The following is a 24,149-nucleotide window of genomic DNA, read 5'->3' on the forward strand; positions in this document are numbered from 1 at the left end:
GATGTAGATGTAGATGTAGATGTAGATAGCCATTATAACGGCCCAAAGCTCAGCCCCATCCCAGGAGCCGTTCCCCCATCCCATCCCCTACCTCTGGGCAGCCGGAGGTCCCCGAGGCGCAGCTTCTCCTGCAGTTGGTACAGAGCCATCTCCTGCAGCCGGGCCCTCTCCAGCTCCGAGAGGCTCTGCAGCGGCACGGGCTGCATCCTGGCACCCTGTGCTGAGGAAAAGGTGCTCTGAAAAACACCAACATACCAATTAGAGAGCGGATCCTTGGACACGCAGAGGACACTTGGTCATCCTTCCCCTCCCCAAAAAGCCACCTCACGCCACCTCACTTGGAGCTCCAAAGGAAAGGCCTTGGGGGCATCAGGGAGCGCAAGGGGGGGACCCAGTCCCAGCTCCCAAAACCCCAGCAGCCCCCAGGGCTTGGCGTTGCTCCCTGGCCCATTCCAGCCGCCACCTCTGACCCCACAAAGCCCAACATGGACCCACGTACATGAAATTTCTCCCTTTCCAGCAGCGAGGCCCCAGCAGACCAAGGCAGTGGAAGTTACCAAGGTTACTGCAGCCATCGGGGGCTCTCCTGGGTGTTTTTGCGGGTCCCTGGTGAGGACCGGAGCCAAATCCCAGACCTGCATTGCGCTGGGTGCTCGCACCACCCGTCCCAGGCCATGGTCCAAAGAGCAAAAAACAGCAGCAAACGGAAGAAAGGACCAAGGTTACTGGGGTGTGCGCAGAGAAAATGCAGTCAGGGTGCAGGAGATGAAGAGAGCCTTCCCAGAGAGGGTTTTGATGGGAAATGAACGGCTGGGAAGCTCCTGGAGCTGGTGATGAGGAGGGGGGGGAACCCACAGCGACTGCACAGAGTCCAGCATCGGTCTCGCATCGGTCACCCCCCCAAGGGCTGGAGACAAGGGCAGTGTTTCCTTTGGGCAGGTTTTCTATTTCTGAAGATATTTAGAAAGTCACATAGAGTAAAAATAAATTACATATATAAACAAGTTGTTACGAACGCCGCACAAGGGAGCACCAAAAAGGGAATCCAGCTGAAGGCAGAGGTACTCTCCAAACATCAGATGCTCACTACAAAAGCACCGTGGCTCATGACCAACACAGGATGCGGCTCAGCACCTCGGGGTGACCAAAATTGGGGGTGCCCCTGGCTGTCCAGGAAGGGCTGGGATCCCCTCCCATAGCAGCCAAGCCCGCAGCCAGCCCAGGGGATGCCTCAAAGGGAAAGGGTCTCAGTTCCTGCTTAAATTTTAGGCAGTGCATCCACATCTTACTTGAAAAAGGGCTTTTTCATTACTGAATTATTAAAGACCATCAGGAGCCGATCTTTGGGCTCTGCTTTGGCCGCCCCTCAGCTTTCTGCCCCCCACACTCCCGCCAAGCTCAGCGATGAATGCAAATGCAATACACGGCTTTTTATTACTTTCTTCCTCCAGAAAAAACAGATAAAACTCCTGTGGAGGGAAGCAGCGGCCTTTAGGGATGTATTTTCTTCACTGTCTCAGCAGGGCTGCCTGCAAGAGGTCAGTTTTAAAGCAAAATAAATAACCGGACCTACCAGGCTGTGCAGACAGGGATGCTGGGAAGCAGCCTGGGCGGGAGAGGGGGGCGCAGAGAAAACCTCAGCTTTGAGGGGCAGGGGCACCCCCAGCGACCGCTCCCGAGGTTCTGCCATGCCAGAAACAGGCGGACAGATGGACAGACAGTCAGTCCTGGACGGACGGACTGCCCTGGACGGACGGACATCACCGTCCTGCGGGCGCAGGGAGCGGTGGCCGGAGCGGAGGCACAGGGGATGCGGCGGGAGGAGGAACCGAGGCGAGCGGGTGTTTATCTGCCCCGCCGCAGCGCTGCCTGAGCAGCCCCGTAACAGCCCGATAAAACCACCACCACCGCCAGCTTCCATCAACCATTAACCCCCAAAGCCCTGGCTTCAGTTCTCACAACAAGCCTGTATTAATGCTCGCGGGAGCGGGCATGGGGACCATCGGCAACCCCAAACTCCCCGAGGGCAGCACAGCGGCGGGGTGGCTGCCCCGAGGTGGGTGATGCCCTGCATAGGGGATCTCGTTTAAGAGCTCAGCCCAGGCAGGCACCCGGTGCTCCTGCAAGGGGGAAAACGCCAGAACACAGCAGGGGCAGAAGCCAAAGTACTGCAAATCCTCCCTCGGAGGGGATGCTGCAAGGGGAATCATCATGAAAACAGCAATAAAATGCCTTTCACTGGGAGCGTTAACGCAGCATTTCCTCTCTGCGATGACTTTCCCTGCATATTTTTAGGACTTGGGCTTATTTGAGGAAATCCCATGGGAAAAGCTCAGCTCAGCCTCCCCCCGCTGTACCCCAGGAGCTGCGGCTGCTCCCCTATTTCCAGCAGCAAAGCCGCTCTGCCCCTGTTGGATTCGGGGCTGCATTTACCTTCCTGGCTCCCTCCTGGCAGATTGGGCTCCCGTCTCCTGCTCCAAGCCGACGGGTCCCGAAACGGAGCCTCCGCTGTGTCGCTGATCCCTGACCGGGACGAAAAGTGCCGGAGAGGGGAGGCTGCAGCCGAACGGGGCCGAGGGGAGGAGAGGGGTGATGAGAACGGGAGGTTTCTGCCAAAAGAGCCAGGGAGAGGGCAGGGCTGGATGGAAAGGAGCCGCACTTCCCACGCCTGACAGCGTCCCTTGGCCAGGGACCCGCCGTTGCTCAATGCATCTCCTCCATCCCCCTCCATCAGTGGCCAGGGCATCCACGAGGGACAGGGCAGTTCCAGCAGCTGGGAGGGAAATTTGGGGTCTGGGTGCAGGTCCATGAGGGCAGGGGATGAGTTTGGCCTTGGCTCTCCATGGACACCTCTCAGCTGCTCCATCGCAGCAGTGATGGGGTCTCCAGGCACAGGGCCTCTGCACCCACGATGTGCTGGATACAGACCCCGAGCCTTGCAAATCCACAGCGAGATGTGTGCTAACATCCAAAAATGGCATCTTCTTGCGCATCAACACACCCACGTGGACCTCGGGGACCTCAGGGACTGCAGCCGGGCTCCTGATCCATGACACGGTGATGACAGGGATCCAGCAGTGCATTGGCTGGGCAGATCCACACTGTCCCAGCTGGGAACATGGTGCAAAGCCCCCAAAAGCCACCCAGGTGCCCATACCAGGACACATCCCACCCCAGGCACAGCTCTTACACCTCCAGAGCACCTTTCTGCAGGAGGGCCAGGGTTATCCTCAGGCTCCCTTCTAAACCAGACACCTCCTGCTCATCCAGGACTCGGCTCTGCTGCTGCCCAAGGGATCCCCACAGCTCCCGACCCTGCAGGCACCAGGGGCCACATTTGGAGAGGCCACAGCCAGGCCTGCAGCCCCCTCCAAAATGTGTGGCCATGGCACAGGGACCCTTTTGCTGAGCTCCCCTTTTCTCTGCATCTCCTCACTGCTCGTCTGTGTCACCAAACCTACCCCGGTGATGCTGTGCTGCACCATCACCACCGCCAGCAACGCCATGTGCTTGGAGGAGGGAAGGAGGAGGTGATGGTCCCCAAATTCACCCCATTGGATAAACATCAGGAGACTGCAGGGGAAGCAGGGAGCATTTCACAGCCGTTTGCCACTGATTCCTTACCCAGTATTTGTGAATGCACCACAGGGCAGCGAACCCTGCGGTGGCAGAGGAGCGGGGATGGAGCATCTCCTCTCCTGCAGCAGGCAGTGAACGCTGGGGGAGAAAAAGAAAGCACAGGGCCACGATTTGCCCATAAAAAATGTTTATTCCTTAAAAATACAAGGTTCACCTGCAGTGACACAGTAATTCAGGATGTTTCTTCAGAAGAGTTTTCATCTGCATCCAGCACAGCCAGGCCCTCGGTGCCAGGAGCTGCTCCAGGGGCACAGGAGCTTTGTGAGAGCTTTAAACCAGATTTGGAGGGGGACAAAACCTCACCAGAGCTCAGTGGGGGTGGCAGGCCAAGGTCTGGGGGACGAGGCACCAGCGAGGCCCTTCAGTCTGCAGTTTTGGAGGGGTAGGGGATGGGGAGCCATGCAGCGGCAGAGATGTGAGGGTGCTGATGTGTCAGAAACCAGGGAATCGCCTGAGAACAGGCACAGAGGAGTTGGGGCTTCTCCCCCAGAAAGGGTGGCGGGATCAAGAGCCCGGCTGAAGCACATCCACAGCCACGCACACAGCACGGTGACAGCGGGAGGAGCTGGGAGCCATTGCACGGCCAGAAGAGAAGTGGATGTATAGGGGCAATCAGGGAAACACGGTGGGAGCTGGAGGTGTCCCCAGCGCTGGGTACCGGGGCCAGCTCTGGTTAACACCTTTGTGACCCACCTGGACCTCAGTTCTTCAGATGACACCAATTTTGGGGGAGTGTTGGTCTGCAGGAGGGTAGGGAGGCTCTGCAGAGGGACCTGGCCATGGGCAGCAGCGTTTCACCCTGCACCTCACCAACCTCTGCAGCTGGGGAGCAGCCTGGCACTTACCGAGAGCACGGGGACAGCCTCTGGGGGGGGAAGATTTGGGAGTCTGTGCTGCTTGTGGCACCGCCAGGAGTTCAGGCTCCGAAGCAGAGCGAGTGGGGAAATGTGGTTATTAAACCATTACTGACAAAGGGCTGATGTGGGCTCCCTGCTCCACCCCATCAGCAGAAAATTCACCTCCTTCCCATGTACAAAGTTATTTACAGGCTCTGCAGCACACAGAGCACCCGTGGCACTGCCCGAATCGCACCCGGCTCCCCCTCTGAGCCTCGCTGTTAAACCATTAACAGAGAAAGCAGCAAGGAAGAGGACCAATTGTGAATCTTCTGTTTAAACAGACCTGGGTTTAATCATAGAAATGTCTAAAAATCCACCTTTTCAATCTCTTTTGGTGGTTCTAGAAACCAGAAAATGCCTCCTTGATGCTGCTTCAGAGGACAGTCTATGGCTGTTCCTACCATCAAAAGAAGGTACGGGACGAGAGATTTGGGCACACGAAACACACACAACATTGGCAAAACAAGTAGTCAACACGCTGTGCTTAGAAATACCAGACAGGAGCTTTTTTCACCGTGTGTCCGTGAACGGGCAAAGCGCTGTTCCACGTCACCCACCCCAGCAGCTGCAGAGCTCCACGTGCCCTCCCGCACCGCTCCACTCTCACAGCTTCACTCACACCGCGGCCCAGCCGTGTCCGTGACGTGTGCGAGGTGACCACACCAGCAGGGCAGGAGCATCCCGGGTTCTCTCGGTGCTCAGCCGGAGCTCAGGTCATCTTCAGCCCATCGAAGCCACAGAACTTCCACCTCTTCTCCAGGCTGGCCCCGACGCCGCTCAGCTCCTGCCTGAAGGTGTTGTGCAGCCGTGTCATGAGCACCTCCACCTCGGCCGTGCAGATCTGGGGAACACGGAAATCGTCACCACCACAGACACTTCTGGTCACTGTCGTGACTGCTGATACTCGAGCTCACACACGTTCCATCACTGAGCACGCCCAGCCTTTCCTGTCCAAAAAGCCGGGGACAGCACCAGACACACAGCACTCTGGGGTGAGATGGCTGCAGGTACAACCACCACCAGAAATAAGGGGGGGCAAAAGGATTGTCCCAATTCTTTCCCACTATGAAATGCAAGATAATGGATTAAAAACCTCTCAAACATTAAAGCAGCCGAGTACTTTTACTGCTGCTGCACGAACAGAGCTCTCACTGGGTACAGGAATCAGGGGCAGGGGGAATTAACACTCACATTGTGAACCCTCACAAGCATCGATCTCCAGTGCAGCTACCACAGCCCTACAGCACAGGAGCTGCTCAGATAGAGCTGAGATACCAGACCTGGAGGTTACACGAAATCCAAACCTTCAATGTCTGCCATTGCCAAGGGTAAAGGATGCACCTTTCCACGAAGTTTACTGTAGAAACTCCCAGTGACCCTTTCCTGCACCACAGATCACCAAAGGAAGCGCCAGAAGGCGGATGGACGATACCATGGCGTTTCTTTAGCAGCAGCAAAGGAAAACAGAGGCAGCTGCTCGTCATAGACAAACTGAGAACCAGAATGAGCAGATACATTATCAGATACATCTTGAAAGGGCTGGAAAACGCAGGCCAGCGAGCTGCGCTTTCTGAGAGCAGGGAAAACTAAACAGTAAGTTATAAACAAGAGCAGCTGAAGTGCTGGTCCCAAGGGATGATTCCCCTGGTGGTCAGGCTCTGCTCTGGGGCGCTCCAAGCTCCGAGGTGCCATTTCCTTGAGCCTTCAGAAGCCTTTGCACAGCCTCAGTCACTCCAAAAAGGAGCCAAGGACACACAAATGCTGCAGGAAACAGCAGCTTCTTCTCACATGGGGCAAACGCACGAGCGCTGCTGTTATTGCCTCCTTGACCCCTCCACTCGTCACAGAGCCCTGCAGCAGGGACAGCGACCCCGCGCGCGCGCTTCCGTAGCGTCAGGGCCTTGCACAGCACCCTCCTGAAAACGACTGCACTGACAGCATCAAAACAGATGGAAAAGACTCAGAGAAGGGCTACGGGATCAGAAATACGTAAAAACTCTGCTCAGAGACACAGAGACAGAGCCAGTGGTCAGCCTGGAGAGAATACACACAAACAGCGGCATGGCAGACGCTACAAGATAATAAACTGTGCAAGAGGAGGGTTGTTTGCTCTCTTCCTTAGAGGTCATAAGGATAAGGGAAAAAGAGGCAGCAGATTGAAACAGAATAAACAAAAACATATTTTAGGTTGAGACTTTAAAGACGGAATTCAGAACACAGCCACCATCAAAGGTCTTCTTGAGTTACGAGGACTGCACATGAACATCAGCAGTTTGAGCATCATCTTCGGCTCCGATTCACGTTAACGCTGAGCTGGGTAAGGGCTGGGCCGTGTCCAGCAGTGAGGGAGGTCCCTGCCCACAGCAAGGGGGGTCTGGATGATCTTTAAAGGTCCCTCCCAACCCAAACTGTGATTCTAAGGCAGTTCGCCCTTCCCCTTGTCCTCCTCCAGCAAATTATGGCAGTGAACAGACCCCGTCCTCAGCGTGCAGCCCGGGCAGTGAGGCTCTCCAGCAGCCACACAGACCCCGTGCATTCGGGGACAGACACGGGGCCCAGGCTGGGAGCGCTGGCACACCCACCTTGCTGTCCAGGCGCTGCAGGTAGGAGCAGATGTACTCGATGCTGGCTCCAAACGGGTGCACGTGAAGAAACGTCGAAATGATTCCTGGGGAAAGGAACAGCACAAACATCACTGCTGAGAGCACAGCCAGCAGAGAGGACCCCTTCCCTCTCACTGCAGACACCAGCCCATGACTGGGCATGGACAGACCCATCTGGATAACAATAAATCATGTGTTGTTACGCTCAAATCGAACGTAGAGGGAGAACTTGGCTGAGTGACAGTGAACTAAAGAAAATGCTTTGTCTCAGCAAGACAGGGACTTCTGTCCCTCCTTGGAATGCTCCAGAAAATCCCCAGCTGCCCAGTGCTTTGGGCTGAAAAGCCAGGGCATGCCATGTTAAATTATTTTTCTATATTACTAGGAATAGGAAAGGGGAAAGGAAATTAAAAGGGTGGCAGATACACCCGTGCTGTGAATCGGAGGTCACAGTGCCTTCAGGAGCATCACTCAAAAACACTGGCAGTATTTCCCATCCCAGGGGAACTTCATGGGCTCCCTCCTCCATTGGCACGGCCAAAGGAAGCTGTGAGGCCACCTTGAAGCAAGTCCTGCTCAGCTGAGGTGTCCAGCACCGTCACCGAGGCCACCAGAACTCACCAACCAGCAGAACCTCTCGCTCGGACTTGACGGGACTGTGGCTCAGCGTCTTCTCCACGGGACATTCCTTCTCCTGGCTGCAGGCACACACCCGGGATGTGCTGCTCTCCTGCAAAACCCAAACACACCTGACAGGCCCCGCCGCACGCACAGCAGGCGCTCTCACACGAGCTTGGATGGCCTGGCCAGAGCCTGTGCTTGCCTTGTGGCTCCTGTGAGTCACCGCATTCACCACATCCCTGGATCCGCTGTTTATTTTGCAAACTGCTGCCAAGAGAGCACAGCTACGGCCACTGCTGGCTCTGAGCTACCGACTTCGACTGAGCCCTTGGAGTTAAGCAAGATGCCACAACCACACTTTATCAGCCCTCTTCACTGCTCGAGAAGGGCCTTATTTTAAGTAACAGAGGAAGAAGCAGCCTAGAAGGCAAGCCTTGCAGGGACTAATTGAGATGCAGATGTTTATTTCTCAGCTGCCCAAACCGAGGCAATGTGATTAACCAGGCGCCCAATGGCTGCAACGGGTTTAGGATCAGACTGTCCTTGACTCGTACTGAATTAAACCAGGATTTTGCATAATTTATCATCCCCAAAATAAACACAGGACTGGCAGCGTGCACTAAAAGCAGGACTTTCTTTTACTCCCAAGCTTTATGCGGAATTCCAGTGGTCTGGGAGCTGCAGACAGCTATAATTGGAAATGGCCTCCAGTCAGTAATGAAACGGGCTGGACTTGGGCCAGCAATGAAGAGGGAATTGAACGGCCCCTCAGGTTCACCCGGCTGCTTACACCAGGGTAATTCTCTACTACACGGGGCGGAATCCACGCAGCCCTGGCCCGTGCAGGCTGGAATCTGCTGCTGCAGGAGACAGGGAAGGTCTGCGCTGTGGAAACTGCTCTGGGCTGACACAGGGGCTCCAGTTCAGCCAGTAGTGTTCTACTGGAAATGCACCGGCAGCTTCCTCTGGAGATCCAGTGGGAATTTTTGACAGCAGGTTGAAATACCAGCACAAGAAGTTACCTTGCACACCAAAAGCCATTTCTACACCACAGCATTGCAAATGCCTATTGTTCTTCCAGCCAGACAGTGCTAGCAATGGGTAACTGGATGATTTGAATTTGTGCATAAGGAGTCTGTGCACACCACGCTCACACACCTCACCACAAACCAACCTTCACAAGACTGCTCATTTTGCAACGAGGCATCACTAATTCCCTCAGTAAGCCATTCTGACCACAGCAGAAAAGAAACTCATACTTACATTGCCTTGACAATCACTGGTGTCTCTCTCCTTGTCCTCTTCATCTGCCATGCTCTGCTGTACAGAGGGAAGGAGAAGGAAAGGTTGCTGACGGCAGCGTTACTGCTGTTCTGGGACATCAGGCACTGAGCAGCTCTGCTTTCCAAAGATAACTGCTCCTCAGCCAGGGCACAGCATCTTCCACAAGGGTGCAGAGGACAGAGGTCCTCCACTGCACTCGTGATGGACCTGACACCCAGGGACTGCATTTACTACTGCGAACGAGGAAGCACTGGGATGGCACATACCTGCTCCTTCAGGTTTTCCAACAGTGTTTCTATTTTCAGTTTATCTTCTTTCACTTTTTCTAGCTCGGCTTCTCTCTTTTTGTACTCATCTTGTACTTTCAAGAGATGCTAGAAGAGAAAACAAACTCAGTTATTAACTTGCCTTTCACCCCCTACTATTTAAAGAATAGGAAATCAGTAAGGGCTTTTCCATGAAGACCAGACAGATCATATGCAGAACAATTAACAGGTTGCAAGAATTATACATCTTTTCCACAATGTACCTTAAAAACTTCTGTTTATTACCATACAATAAAGCACGACTTTGTAAAGAGGGGGCAGTAATTCATCATCAACAAACCCCGAAACAAAGCACACGTTGTGCGCCAGGCTGCGGCCTGACCCATGCCAGACCTAACTCCTCCTCACCCCCAGAGCAAGACCTGTCCTGTGCATTTCCCTGAGCACAAAGCCCAGTAAAGCTTAGAAAAGGCATCAAAGCAAGCTTGGGATTTCCCATGTTCTTGCCTGTGCTGGTAACCAGGATCTCACATGGTTTTGGAGGGGGTAAGCACAGGCTCAGCACTCCAGAAGTCACAGCGTGGTCAAGCTAAGAGCACACAAGGAATCCAGCCTCTGGGTTGTTTCCATGCGACTCAGTTCACACAACCAAACTGTTTGGAATGTTCAGTTGGTTGGGTTCTGGGTTGGTTTGTTGTGGGAACGCTGGAAATGACAGCAAGCTGCTCCCATTTGCCAGTTTTGTGCCCGCTAAAAACCAAAATGCCTTTGCCTGTTTCTGCCCCACATCACAGCCCCTTTGCCTTTGGAACACGGCCTCAGCCATAGAAAAGCCCAGGCCCACCTTCTGCATGCCCTGCAGCGCCTGCTGGAGGAGCTTCATCTGCTGCTCCTTGGTGGTGTCCTCATCCCTGCTGGCTTTGCCTTGCTCCTGCTTCAGCAGCTCCACCTCGTTGCGGTAGGCGTCCAGCTGCCAGCGCAGGCTGTCGTTCTCTTCTTTCAGGGCCTCCACCTGCGACACCAGCGCTGCAAACAAGGCGGGCAGGCATCAAAAGTCCAAGAAGCAGGGGCACGAAGGCCCTGGGTGCTCTCCACCAGTGCACAGAGGCTCTGTAGCTCCCAGTGCAGAGTTACAAATGCAGAGCACCAGAATTAATTTCTCCCCTCACTGTTTGGATGCCTCTTTAGCAAACGAGCTCCTCTGGACAAAGAGCATCTCTCAAGAGTGACTGAAGATTTTAGGTAGGAAGAAAAAGAAAAAAGGAGCAACAAAACACATGGGGGTGGAACGACCATGGCTGCACGTGGCACCAGCAAGTTTAGGAACTGCGAGGGGAAGGCAGGACCACTGTTAGGCAAGAAAAGCCTTCCAATGACAGGTGATAAAGTCCCTAACACAGCCCGTGGCAGCGGGAAACGTACCTGACCACCACTGAAACACTCGTGTAGTCAACAACATCTGTGTTACACACGGCTGTGCCTGTGTCATGACCCGCACACGTGGCAGGGAGCTCACAGCTCCTTCACTACAGCTCCACGGACCATACATTTCGCTAGGGACTGCATGGGTGACCGTGCCCATCACAGGCAGAAGGGACCACCACTGAGGAGAAGACAGCTCCAAATAACTGCTGCTGCAGATTTTACTCTGCCCGTGACAATTCTGGGGTACAAAACAGCCAGAATGGGGCTCCTGAAAGAGCCCACTGACAAATACTTTGTTTATGAGCTGCAAAAAGTGGCTTTACCTGATTCTTCCGTTTCTTTCATCTCTGATGGATCTTCTATTTCTTCATCAGACATTTCCATTTCCTCCTCTCTTCGAATACCCATTAGTTCATCATTGTGAATGTTACGGATTTCCTAAGGTTCAAGAAAGTAGAGGGTTGTTTATTTTAACAACGATTACAAGGAACAGATTGGTTGGATAAAAAGATGCTGAAATCTAAGTCTGCAAAATGCAACTCCATGGTACAAGAAAGAGGAAATAACTAAAAAATAAAATGGATTCAGCCATCACTGACAAGAATGCCTGACTGAAGCCAGCAAACTGTGAGAAACTGTGCTAGGCTGTATCTTCTCAGGAGATACCAGCACCCACCTGAGCTGGGACTGCACCAAACCTGCTAGGGCTGCACATTCACCAGAGGGGCTGACCACGAGCCCCTTGCTCGACACCTTCAATATCTGCAGCCCCTGAGCCCTTGGAGCTCTGCTGTGCAGCAGCAGGCGGGGATCTCCCCTGAGCAGGGACCTCTCTCAGGGTTACCCCTCAAGGCTGAGGGACCCCTTACCCAGCATCTGACATCTGTCATGAGGTAAGCACCACTCTACATTATGCCTTAAAGTGTATTATATGCATGTATGTGTGTATATATATATATTATGTGTGTGTGTGTGTGTGTATATATATATATATATATAAATAATCTCCAGCTATAGCTTATTAGACATATAGTAGAGTGTTTGACCACTGTCAGCTCCCCACTGCCAACTCACTGTTTAATTACCATTCAATTACTGCTTAATCACCATTTAATTATCATTCAATCATCAATTACTTCTCATTTGACTATCAATAAAACCCCACAATGATGACTTCTCGTAGTAATTCACCTGTGCCAGCAGAACCACCTCAAGTCACCACTGACAAAAATCAAGCCCTGGCCTATGGGATGAAATTCTGCCACAAGCTGTGCCAAGAAGATGCATCTCGTGGGGTCACCTTCCTTTGAGAGAAGGCCCTAAGCTGGAGGGAGCCCGGCAGGCTGCGCCCACAGCAAGCACCCCTGGAAGAGGCCTCAGCAGTGGCCTCACAGCCTCTTCCCACCAGGAGAACTTACCTTGGACCAAAAGACAGCTCCAAATGGAGAGAGCGCTCCCACCCCAGCCATAGTAAGAACCTCAGAAAGCAGGAAAGAGGAGGAGCAGCGGGGCTCAAAGTAGAGGCATAACCTGAACCAGGCTCGCCACCTCATTTATCAGGTATAAAATAAAACCTTTAGCTACTACAAAAGGTCTGACTCCATGGGATTTGGGAATGAAGCCCCAGAAGTGCAGCCTCATGGTGAGATTACAGTTTTCCCAGGAAAACACAGCCACTGAGAGTTTTCAGCGTTGTGGAGGATCCGTCCTCTGCTTTCTACCAGACAGGCCCTGGCTGGGTATCATCCAGCTCTACAGATTTGGCTCAGGTCACAGCTATGCAGGAAGGTGGCCTGCACACACCCAACCCCACCACCAATCACCAGCCTGTCCACTTTGCCCAGATGTACTTCTGATGTTAAATAACCTTAAAGGTGAAAGACGACTGCTGGCTTTCCTGGGACAGACTTGTTTTCCAAGTCTGTAATAAGGAACTCAGTGAGAGAAGCACAGAGCCACAGACTTACGCTAGAGGGAAGGGATGCTGACCAGAGCCACCCGGACAGGCATGGGGGCCCACGACAACCTCATGAGATTCAACACGGTCCTGCAGCTGGGTCAGGACAACCCCTGGTACCAATACAGGGTTGAGAGCAGCCTGAGGAGACTGGGGGATGCTGATGGGTGAAAAACTGGGTGAGCCAGCAATGTGCACTCACAGCCCAATCACACCCTGGGCTGCATCACCCACAGCACGGAGAGGAGGGGATTCTCCTCTGCTCCACTCTGGTGAGACCCCCTGGAGCACTGTGGCCAGCTCTGGGGTCCCCAGCACGGGGGGAACATGAACCTGCTGGAGCAGGTCCAGAGGAGGCCACAGGAAGGGTCAGAGCTGGAACCCCTCTGCTAAGGAGACTGAGAGCTGGGGTTGTTCATCATGGAGAAGAGAGGGCTCCAAGGAGTCCTTATTGCGGCATTTCAATACAAAACATGTAGAGGGGATACTGTGCCACCGAATCCGTACTCCCCACGACGGCCTTTCAATGCAGAAACACAAGTAATATATTTCAATATCTAACACAATAAAAAATTACCAACCTCTGCTTGTTTGCACCACACGCTGATGTTCTTACGCTGAGCTTTCGTGAAATGGTCCCAAGCCTTTTGTTTGGAGGCAGAATGGTACACGGCCACTATCTGCTCGACTGTAGTATCAAATCAGCAGTCAAATCAGGCCAGAATATCATCCAGAGAGGGCGAACAAGAGGAGTAAAGGAGTAAAAAAGTGGAATCAGGCAGGTGGTTTGGCCAACCTTTTCTTACAACACTGTTCTGTGCTGAAGCTATGCTCAGGAAAGGGACTCTGTGCTGGAAAAAAAAGCGTGGGCTTCACCAGGCCCGTCTGTGAGCTGTCAATGCTCACAGAGTCACCATCAACTGGGACAACGGCATCTGCTCTCAGCTGGGAAAAGAAGGCAGCCACATGTCGTGCTGAAAAATACCCCAATACGCTGCGCAACGCTGCCCTCGAGTGCAATGAGTCCACGCGGGCAGCACACGCTCCAAACGGGCTGATCCAGCACGGCTGTGGATGCTGGTGCTTGGGCTGCTCTCCTGCCCAGGGGGCCCAGTCCCAAAGCACAGCACCACAGCCCCAGCACCGCATCCCACCCCTGCCTGCTGCAGGAAAAGGGCTCGGGCATCAGCCACCAACTTCTTGACTCCTTACAAAGTATTTCTCTGGGAAATTTGCAGAGGTTTTTGGAAATACAAAGTGCCTTTGCTGGGATGAGAGATCAACCAACAGCAGAAAGCACATCCATCTAATTTTTTTAATTATTTTTTTTCCACTTGTGATGTAGGCACAATTCTTACAAAATATCAGCTCTCTGCTACTTCAATTAACCCAGGAGTGGCCGAGATATCAGTGGGTGTTTTACAGAGCGGAGCTGCATGCTGCTACTGTCTGTGACTACTTACTCTGCAGGGCTTACTGTATTTCCCTCTGGATCGTGTGCCCATATTTTTTACCATTAAGAGAATTTTAAAAAGCATTAAAAAAAATCAAGTTTTAAATAAGTAACAGCCAAAATTATTGAATATAAAAGCAAAAGTTCGGCATGTTCACAACCTAGCCAAGGGGCTCTAGGAGACTTAGTTCAGTTGTGGAGAAGGCACTCAAAAAAGTGTAAAAAGAAATATTCAGACTTGCTAGAGAAAGGATGTGCAAGAGGCAATGAATGGTTTGAGGAACCATCACAAATCACATCCTGGAACTAACACAGCCCATGCCTCTTCCTCCATCTCATGGTTCAATAAGCACTGGGAACTGAAAGACCCAGGCTGGAAATGCCGTTCTGCACCGGGCTCTCAGCTGTGACTGAGAACGGGCGCTGGGAGCTCTGCTGCATCCTACCTTTGGAGAATTAATCCTGCACTTCGCCGAGGCACCAGATCACCAGGAACTTACCTTGTCTGTGCACAGAACCAGAGTTGAAAAGATGACAGAGCTACTAACAGACTATGATTAAAAGAGGAAAAATATTAAGAATTCATTCTCTCCTCCCCCCAGATGTGGACTCCAATAAAAAGTACCACACGAAACTTTTGCCAGGTTAATGATCTATGCTTGTAAATTCACTGTAGCTGCACAGAAGCAATTGCTGCTTCTTTTCCTGCAGCCCTTTTAGCGTGGCCTTTCCAGCCTCAGAAATTGAGCGTCTTCCCAACAAGGACAGACAAGCCTCATTCAGCACAGAAACACTACTCACACTGAACCAGAATCCCTGAGAGCGCAAGCTTGAATTTCTCTTTCGCTTCCTCCATCTCCTTCTCGTGAGCTGCCTTCTCGTTCACCAGCCTGCGAACGTGGCTGTTGGCCGACTGGATCATGGAGTAGAAGTTGTTGGCCGTCCTCCTGTTCACCTCCCCACGCTCTATCCAGGTCAGCAGCGTCTGGATGGCTTCCAGGAACTTGGTGTCATCTGCAGCGAGAAAGGACACCTTTACACCACAGCAGCACAGGGTCACCTGCGCAGCTTTCGGGTCCTTTCCCTGGCGCTGCTGAAACACTCTCCTTCAAAGGTCAGCTTACTTCAGGCTGCTAATCCCAATTCTTCAAAGCATGGTATTATCAGAGTACGAGGCTATACAAAGGAAGACACGTCTAACATCAAGCTGATGGAGCAAACCACCTGCTGAGGTGCAACAAGAGGAGGACCAACTGCTAGAAACCTGCTGGAAAACTTCACGTGCTCACTCAGATGTACTCTTGTGAAAGAAAATATCCTCCAGCTGCAAAAGAATAAGGCCACACATGGGTCTTAGGCTTCAAAGAAGGTCTTCGGACTTACACTAGTCCGTTTAACATCAACAGGAATGGTTTGGAAAACTCAAGCATGGGTTTGATTTCACTAAAAGACAAAGGATTTTGAAAACGAGATGGCCAGGAGAGCTGCTGAGTGCAGCTGAGGGCTCAGCCTGGACGGGCTCTGCAGGGTCGAGATGGTAACACCGTTTCAGCTCAGCAAGATGACCACAGGAGAACACAACCCTCTGTCCCCCAACAGCACTGGCACAGAAGGGCGGCCGCGGCCCGCAGAACCACTCACCTTTCAGTTTCTCAGCGACAATGCTGCACTCATGGTCGGAGTAATGGACGACGGGAGGCGGGGAGGGCGGGCGGAAGCGCTCCTCTTCCAGCCTCCTGCGATGGCGCTCCTCTCGCGCCAGCATCCGCTGCTTGCACTCCCACTCGTACAGATCGTCCCGGGCCTGGGCAAAATCCACGTGCAGGCGCCCGGTGTCCTTCTTGTCAGTGCTGGAGCCCAGCCTGATGCGATAGCCTGGCAGTGATGACAACAGTGGTCAGACAGGATGGGTGACTGGGGCTCCAGCCACCCATCAGTGCCCATCTCTCATTCCTAAAGGGTCAGAAAGCCCTTGAACAGAAGAGTTTACTGGACAGTTTACTGCACAGGGAGCAATGCTGGAAAGGGAAACATCATTAGGAGGTTGTTTTGCACAGGCTAAGCAAGACCTCATATGATCTATCCCTTCTCTAAACACTAGCAGGGTCTCAAACAGCAACGGTTTAATTTCACACAACCTCTCAGGCTGTGGGGCTCAGCCCTGCTGCTCACACAGAAAAGGCAGAACTGCCTCAGCTTCTTCCACACGTTCACAAAGTCCAGAAGCTGGGAATGGGAAAGGAGGAATGAGAGGTAAGACACGGCAAAGAGAGCAGCAGATGGATGGCAGCAATCTTTGGAACAGCCCCAGTCATCTGGTGAGAGTGGGAATAAGGTCAGCAAACGTGCACATCCACGCAGAGTCTGTGAACACCAACCACGAGGTCCCTGTTCTCCGTGAAACAAGCCTCTTAAAACCCTACAGAGGCAGAACAGGGGCTCCCCAGGCAAAAGGAGCCCAGATGCTTCAGCTCTGATGACTAACAAGGAAAATAAAGTTATAAAAGTCAAGCCCACCACCCAATTAGTGAGCAATTGAGAGCAACTTTAAATTTTCATAGGACCCTTAGGCATCATCTACAGAATCAGCTGGACATTTATCCAGGTAGGATGGGCATGGACTCCAGTGGTACCTCATCCCAATACTTCACAGAGGTTTGCAGTACCCCAGGTAACAAAGCATTGCTATGCCTCCCTGTTTTCATGTATTTAAGCAGAAATGCAATAGCAGCAGAAAAAGAGGTGAACTGACAACACTAGAGAAATCTTCCAATTGCAACACAGCCATCGCTACAACCATAAAGGAGTCATTACATCTCTGCCCCAGAATTTCGAGCTGCCATACCAGAAAGATACAGCGCCTTGTCCACGATGAACTCCTCAGCAAAGCGGATGTGGCAGAAATTCTTCTTGCTCTTCCGATCCCCGCACTGCTCAAACACCTCCATGATGATCTGCTCGGTCGCGTTTTCCGGCAGTCCCCCAACAAACACCGTCTTGCACCCGGGGGGCCTCGATCTTGTTGCTGGAGGGGGAAGATCTGAAGAGAGCCAGAGAAGGGAGCGGACCGGGTCAGTTTTTGGGTTGTCAACACGTGTTCCTTCCATCCGCCTGCCTGAGAGACAACCATGGCTTTCTGCACACACACACACACCCACCTACGCTGCATTCAGCTTCACCGAGCAGCAGATGTATAGCCCTGCTGAGGTGCTGTTCAAGAATGAGCACACTTAAGCAGTTTAATCTGCTTTCCAGTACACCTTCATAACCTTAGCAAAGATCCCCTCTGTTTACTTCAATAGCAATACCAATTTTCCTTGGAAAATTCCTACATCTCTAGCCCTGATCACACCTCAACAGCAGTTTCCACAGTCTAACACTTGTACTGAACACAGTTTTGCATGGATGCAGCGTTCAGAGTTCTTGAACTGGCTGATCAACAAGTATTTAATAAAAACAAAACAAAAAAAAACAACCAAAACCAACCCAAAACTGTTTCCAGCACAGCAAGACAGGTTTTCTTCTGGGGATGGTGAGGAGATGAATGGTCAGACTGGGCATTGCAAGAGCCTTATTTCAAATGCTGGGCACGGGAGCTCCACAGACTCCCACTGCAGGGAGCCCCCCAGGCTCGGGTGCCATCTGCTGGCACCTTCCTATGAATTATATCAACACGCAGTCACAAACTTCTCCTGCAACCTCCCTGCACGATGAAAGCGCCCGATTCCCAGTGAAAAGGAAATCCTCCTTACGTGGGTTAGGTGGGAAGAGAGTGCAGCTCTTGCAGTGAATGATCTCCTTCACCGCAGGCATGTCCGGAGGGATGGGCGGTGGGACTATCCCCAAGCCTGGCATCATGGGGTTGATGGGAGGGATTCCAGTCATCATCCCGAGCGCAGGATCAAAATCTAAATGAGGGAGGGAGTAAGAGAGTCGGGTACAAGTCAGGCAGTGGTTCGGACTTGTAAGTTACTGTTTATTCAGACAGCAAACAGACCCTCCTCACATGCACCAGGGAAAATTAGCCAAATAATCAGCCATAGAGAGGGGACATCGTAATGCAGCTCACCACAACTTCACGTTTGTGCCCTTGGAACTACTTTTTAAAACTGTTTCGCTGTTTATTGCCTCAGCCAAATAGATTTTCTCCATTCAAATAAACTGCTTCCGTTTCCACCCTGCAGACACCACCTCCCATCTAGGGTCAAAACCTTCCCCAACAAGTATCATATCATCCATACAAAGAAATCTGTGGCACATGGAACCAGCCCAGTTTCATTAAGCAGTTTAGGAGCGCAGACAGCTTGTGACACAGGGTTAAGGGCATCACCTTGCAAACCAGACACGTGCAGCAACTTCAGCAGCTAAGAACGTGCCAGAATAATTTGAGTAAAATGCACACAAGCATCTAAGAAAACACCTCACCGTGTGTCTTATCCTTTCTATGCTTTAGTTAGCACTCTGACTGTATCTAGGCAGCATTTTACTTTGGTTTTGCTCCTAGATTTGCATCCAATGGCAAATAAAATTAAACACAGCTGCCAAAGGAGGGATTTTTTATCTGTCCAGAAATTGCAAACCCGAGGGAAGCAATACCTGTGGGCAATCAAACTGGAAACCATACACCTGGACACCTTATGGAGAGGGTTTGAGGGTTTGAGACATTTGGCAGCTGAGCTGTAAGGACCACCAGCACCAGCAGGTATGATGGGGCAGAGAACTCGGGCAGAGCTCCCTCCTGCAAGTGTACGCTGTCTTCTCTACCTCTACCAGCAGCTCCTCTCTCTTTGCAGCAGCAGCAGCTCTGAAGACCTCGGCAACCCCAAAATACCAAGGGACACTGCCACAGAATGCGCAGCCCCAAGCACTGCACAGCCTTTGAATCTGGCTGCCTGTCTCAGATGTAGATGGGTAAAATTAACTTTGCAAGGGATAGACAAAAGTCACAAATAGGCAGAACCGAGTGGTGCAGAGGCAGCGTTTTCCTTTGATCCCAAGCTGGAACCGTTGCAGTGCTATTCATGTCCCCGAGGCAGGCAAGTGCTTTTGTATTCCTCTCTTCACAGCCACCACTGACAGCAATCCAGACACAAGGCAACGTTTAGTGCCCAGACTGGATGTCTGAGTTTGGTCAAGGGCAGGCAAGCAAACCCACTGCTGCAGCTTTTGCAAGCCTCTAAATTCAGTCCCTTCATGTTTTATAGTTTTGTGCCAAGGAGAGTGGTCTCACCTCGCCCTGGTGATTTGCTATTGCTCCAAGGCTGGCTGACAGCAGTGGGTGTGGATGGGTATGGATGCCAACCTGAGAAAATCCCTACTGCAGGAACAGAGGAGCCTGGGGAATGCGAGGGAGGACAAAGCCAAGATGGGCGTTTCCTGATTAAACAAGACTCACAGCTTTCTAAAAGTGTGATGGATACAATTATCAGAAGCAAAAGAACCAGCAGACTAATGCACTATCACGTTATAATGAAAAGTAGAGTGTGCATGCAGGGGCAAACAGAGCCCATGGTTGTCAGAGTTGTTTATTGCTCAAGCAGCAGCATGTGAGACAACTCGCCAGCTGGCACAGAGACCTGCTGCTTCTGGTAAGAAGCTGAGCCCATGGCCACAGGCCAGCACCCGAGAGGCTTGAGAAGCAGATTCAGAAGAGCCAGTCTCCATTTTTAAGAACAGAAAAAGAAGAAAAAAAAAGTCCTCAAGGACTCTACAGAGTTCAAAAACATCAGGCCTGGCAGGCACTTTTTGGTGAAAGCTGTGGTAACCTTTTTTTATACAAAGCTGGCAGTAGGTGGATGGAGTGAGAGGTGCTGTGCATTCATGTTGAACACTGAGGTCCCCTTAAAGTACAAGTGTCACAACTACACCATATATATATATGCTATGCTATACTTTTACTGTGACCTGAAACTTTAGTCCCTCCCAGCTTTCAGCAAGGATGGCCCAAAGCACATCAAGCTTCCGTTGTCTCTAATTGTTAATAGATACCACAGATACAGCCGGACAAACACGGCTTATTGATGGTTTTTGTACGTGGGAGGCATTTATCTAACTCAACTGAGGTAGGTTCTGCCCAAAGACGGGTCTGTGCCCACGCTCACGTACCGGGCAGGAGGGGCTGTCCTGTCATCCCCATGGGAGCCATCCCCAGGTTGTTCATGGCCGTGGTCCAGGCGCTGGGGTCTGACATTGGCAAGCCCATCGGAATGGAGTCCAGGCTCAGATTTCTGCCACCATCTGTCAAGAGGAAAAAAAAAGCGATTGAGAGCTTAGTGTGTGTCTTAACTCTTCTGCAGGGCACGCGCTGCCCAGCAGGGCTCTGCAGCACCAGCATCCAAAACCAACATTGAACGAACATGCTTCCAGTTAGTAAAAAAAAGACAAATCTACTGGGACGGGTACAGCGATTCCACAATGCTTAAAAAAAACCATACAGAAGTTGCTTTTGTTTTGCACAGAAACAGCAACGAGCTCTCACCCAAAGCCATGCAAGCACAGAACCACGAGCACTGCCCCGACTACGGGCAGTGCCAGACCCCAGCTTCACTCCCCTCCGCGCACCCGTGGCACAAACCCCACAGCCCCACAGCCGGCTCTGGTTTGTGCGTACACGGGTGCCCCCGCTGCGGGTGGCCACCGAGAGCCGCCACGCGCTCACCTGCAGGAACGGTCGCTCTCCTCCTCTTCGTGCCCGGGTCGCTGCCATCCTCAGCTGGGCCTTCCGACACCCGCGGGCCAGCAGCGCTGCCCAACTGCAGAGAGGATTTGTTGCTGGCGGGATCAAAGGACTGATGGTTCAAACCTACGAGAGAGAAATGCACTCAGAGACTTTCTTTAAATGACATTTTCTCTAAAAAACAACTAACAACCAAACAAATGTTTTTCACAGACCCATATAAAGTGACAAAATTAGCCACATTTCTGTTAAGGCACGCCTGTGATCCTGGGCAGGGACATCAGCAGGACGACAGCAGTACCAAAGACGACAACTACGCCACCTCAACGCACTGAGGGGCCAAGGATTTTGTACCAAGCCTTTCTCTAGACACACTGCAGCGCCGTGATTTCTGTTCTAGAGGATCCCACATACAATAACTTGTTAATAAACGTGGGTGCTGTGTTTGGCTGTAAATAGACGAGGGTGGATTCAGAGAGCCTGAAGGGACTCATCTCTCGGCTGCTGAAAGGTGAGAATGCAAGGAGAAGCCAAAAAAATAAGCAGTACTTGGCTGGCAACAACAATAGTCACGCCCCAGCATGCAAGATGCCTACAATGCTGTTTCTTAAATACCCCAAAGTCAAAATATCACCAAGGTCATGAGGGCTCAGGAAAACAAATCTCGAACGCAGCAGGTTAAAAATAGAGAGAGGCTGCGTGCAAAGGGACAAGGAGAAGAGAAAAGGAGCAATTGTGGGGTTCACCTCTGCTATCATCCAGCTGATAGGGAAAGCAGCACTAAGGCGTGCTTTCCCACACGTGGGAGTAGGGAAGGACGTGGACAAGCAGCGATGCAGCTGGACACGGGCGCTGCCAGGGCCGAAACGGGCAGAGTCTGGCTGAGGCTGTGGCTGAGGCCGACACACCACACAGACACTCAGCATTAACCCGCACCCCAGTGTCAACGCACGCTGCTCCAGCGATTGCTTTCTAACCCACTGCAGAGCAAAGGTGGCCAATGATTCAAAATATTCCCATCATCGGCTGGAGCTGGGATGCTCTGCGGGGCAGGAGGAGCACTCAAGCTGCATCTGCTCTGGTGACTGCTGAGGGACGCAGCCACAGCAGAGGCGAGCCAACAGGCAGTGAAAACGTACGTTCATTCTTTGCAAAACAGAACTATTCCTGTATTTTGGTTAAGAACCCCAACGGGTTCCTTAGCTACAGGACAAACACTGGTGTCCATGAGAAGCAAAGGGAGTTCTGGCAGCGGGACAGCCAGTTAGGTGATGAGTGAAGCCGTAAAAGTGCCCGAACCAAGCGAGCAGCTCATGCCAGAGCCAAAGGGAGGCAGACGGCTCCCTCCCAGCTGCCCAACACACCCCGAGCACCTGTGCCCCAAAAACCTCCTGGGGTCTGAGTCAGCCCTGGGCAGAAATTAATGCTGCTCCTGGGAAACAGATAAAATTCTGCCGGGATGAGCATATCCATGTTGCTCAGAGGCTCCAACCCAAACCTGACACGTGTTGCAAGGAGCAGACACAGACCAACAAATGCTAGGAAAGTTTTCAGCATCAGGACCCCCGCCCCTGAGCAGCCACCACCTCCCCATTGCCAACAAAGCACTGCAGAGCTGCAAACCAGCGGGCAACTCGCTGGGGACCAGCTGTGAGCAGCCACACACATTAACAAGAGGTGACCATTAAAAGGGGGAGAAGACGCCACGGTGAGGGAGAACTGAGCAGTGATTAATAAGTACTCATTCTCTTCTTGTCTTATTTCTACCTGAAACCACCCAGACCTCAGGCGCTGGCATTAAACACTGCCCCAAAGGCAGTTACCTGAAGAGCAATTAAAAAAGAAAAGAAAGGTATGCTCCCGAAATTCACTGGGAAAAATCCAGGAGGGCAGCTCAGTAACTGAGAGCACTCCTGAGGAATCCTCCTCCTGCTTATCTCCTGCTCCAAAACATCAGCCTGCTCGTGACAACTTCTTCAACCAGCTGGTGAGGAGCAAAGGGGCCAGGGAGGCTGGTGCAACTGCAAGTAAAACAGTCCTGAGCAGGCACAGAACACGACCGCTGACTTGGTGATGGGACGGACGTGGCCCCAAGGCTCCCAGCATCCCTCTCGGGTGAGGGTGATCAGCAGCAGCAGCCCCAGCCTGCAGCACAGGCTCTCCCAGGCATCGCATGTCATGAAGAAGTGATGGAGTAAGGAAACCTCACATCACAGAGCCCCTCCATCCCTCCCTTCCCAGCTGATCCTCACCTAACGTTTCAGTTTTGCTCCAAGAACCTGTCCAGTCTGCTCTGCTGCACGGGAAAGGGGCAGTTTGCAGGGCTGGCATCAACCGGGCGCAGCACCAGCACCCACAGGCTCACTCCAGCACCTCCACGTTGTGCTGGGGAGCCCAGGATGCTGCTGATCCCCTTTGCCCAGGGGCACGCCGTCAGCTCACGTTCAATTTGATGTCAACCAGCACTCCAGACCTTTTCCATGAAGCTGCTTCGCAGCAGTTTGTCCCCAGCACAGACCAGCGCACGGGGTCATTCCTCCCCATGGAGCGAGACTCTCATCACAGGAGCTGCCTAAGGGTGACACCAACACAAGTTAAAGTTCAGTGGGGTGTTTTTGGGTGAAGTCAGGTGGAGTTCAGTGGGACATCAATGACTGCCTAAAGGATGAGCATGCGCTCAGCTCAGCATTGCTTCAACAAATGCATTTCTAACTCCCAACCTGCAAGAGACGTGGGCAGGAGCATCACAACCACCACCAGAGGCACCTCTGGGAGCACGGGCTGTGGCCTCGCTCCAGCCACTTCATCAACATCCCACTTCCAAAAAATGTATTATTTATGGGCTCCCCATTAAACGTAATCAGATATGTTCTCTAACAGACGCAACACATGATCCCCAGACGTGAATGCAGCAACATTTTTTTGTGCTGGTACAAATTCACGGTGTCAGGTTAATGCTCAAAGGTGACCACACAAGGCACGATTAAGGCAGCAGTACCAGGAACCCAGGCTCACCGGCCCATCCACCCATGGCTTAGGTCACCCTATTTGAGGGGCCACCCCAAGATCAGCGAAGAGGTCAGAGTTAAAACCCTCAGTGTGCTCCCACTGCAGGATTTGGGTTTGTTTTCAAGGAATTGTCATTTACCTCATGACAGGCCCAGAGAGAAGATTTCCAATACACTTCAGAGTAAGAAACTCCTCATTACCTCAGATTTTCCACCCCAGTATCGGTAAATGCCACAGACAGCAGCCACCTTCAGAAACAACGGCCTCTCTCCTGCAGTTTTTCAGAGAGCTGCTGTTCAGCTCGAGCGGCAGGCGCC

The 24,149-nt window shown here is 52.2% G+C and overlaps 1 protein-coding gene across 1 annotated transcript; it reads right to left on the reverse strand.

The window, feature by feature from the left end:
- Positions 1 to 5,247: 5,247 nt before the first annotated feature.
- On the reverse strand, positions 5,248 to 20,947 carry ENOX2 (ecto-NOX disulfide-thiol exchanger 2). Its single transcript, XM_010181270.1, has 13 exons — positions 20,806 to 20,947; positions 20,253 to 20,384; positions 17,900 to 18,055; positions 16,993 to 17,187; positions 15,789 to 16,022; positions 14,949 to 15,161; positions 13,276 to 13,382; positions 11,061 to 11,175; positions 10,157 to 10,338; positions 9,313 to 9,420; positions 7,763 to 7,871; positions 7,121 to 7,206; positions 5,248 to 5,379 (listed from the first exon to the last, which is right to left on the reverse strand). The coding sequence occupies exons 2-13, from the start codon at positions 20,347 to 20,349 to the stop codon at positions 5,248 to 5,250; spliced, it is 1,734 nt and encodes a 577-aa protein (XP_010179572.1). The 5' UTR covers positions 20,350 to 20,384; positions 20,806 to 20,947.
- Positions 20,948 to 24,149: the final 3,202 nt, after the last annotated feature.

The sequence above is a fragment of the Mesitornis unicolor genome, unplaced genomic scaffold (genome assembly GCF_000695765.1).
Source record: "Mesitornis unicolor isolate BGI_N332 unplaced genomic scaffold, ASM69576v1 scaffold17440, whole genome shotgun sequence".
NCBI classification, from domain to species: Eukaryota; Metazoa; Chordata; class Aves; order Mesitornithiformes; family Mesitornithidae; genus Mesitornis; species Mesitornis unicolor.

What these genes read in the sequence shown, in the direction of transcription:
- ENOX2 (XM_010181270.1), bottom strand. Translation starts at nt 20,349, where the DNA reads ATGGGCTTGCCAATGTCAGACCCCAGCGCCTGGACCACGGCCATGAAC. An exon ending in CAAGGCGCTGTATCTTTCTG is followed by an intron (nt 16,023 to 16,992) that starts GTATGGCAGCTC and finishes CATCACTGCCAG; the next exon opens with GCTATCGCATCAGGCTGGGC. An exon ending in CTCAGGGATTCTGGTTCAGT is followed by an intron (nt 13,383 to 14,948) that starts GTGAGTAGTGTT and finishes TTGATACTACAG; the next exon opens with TCGAGCAGATAGTGGCCGTG.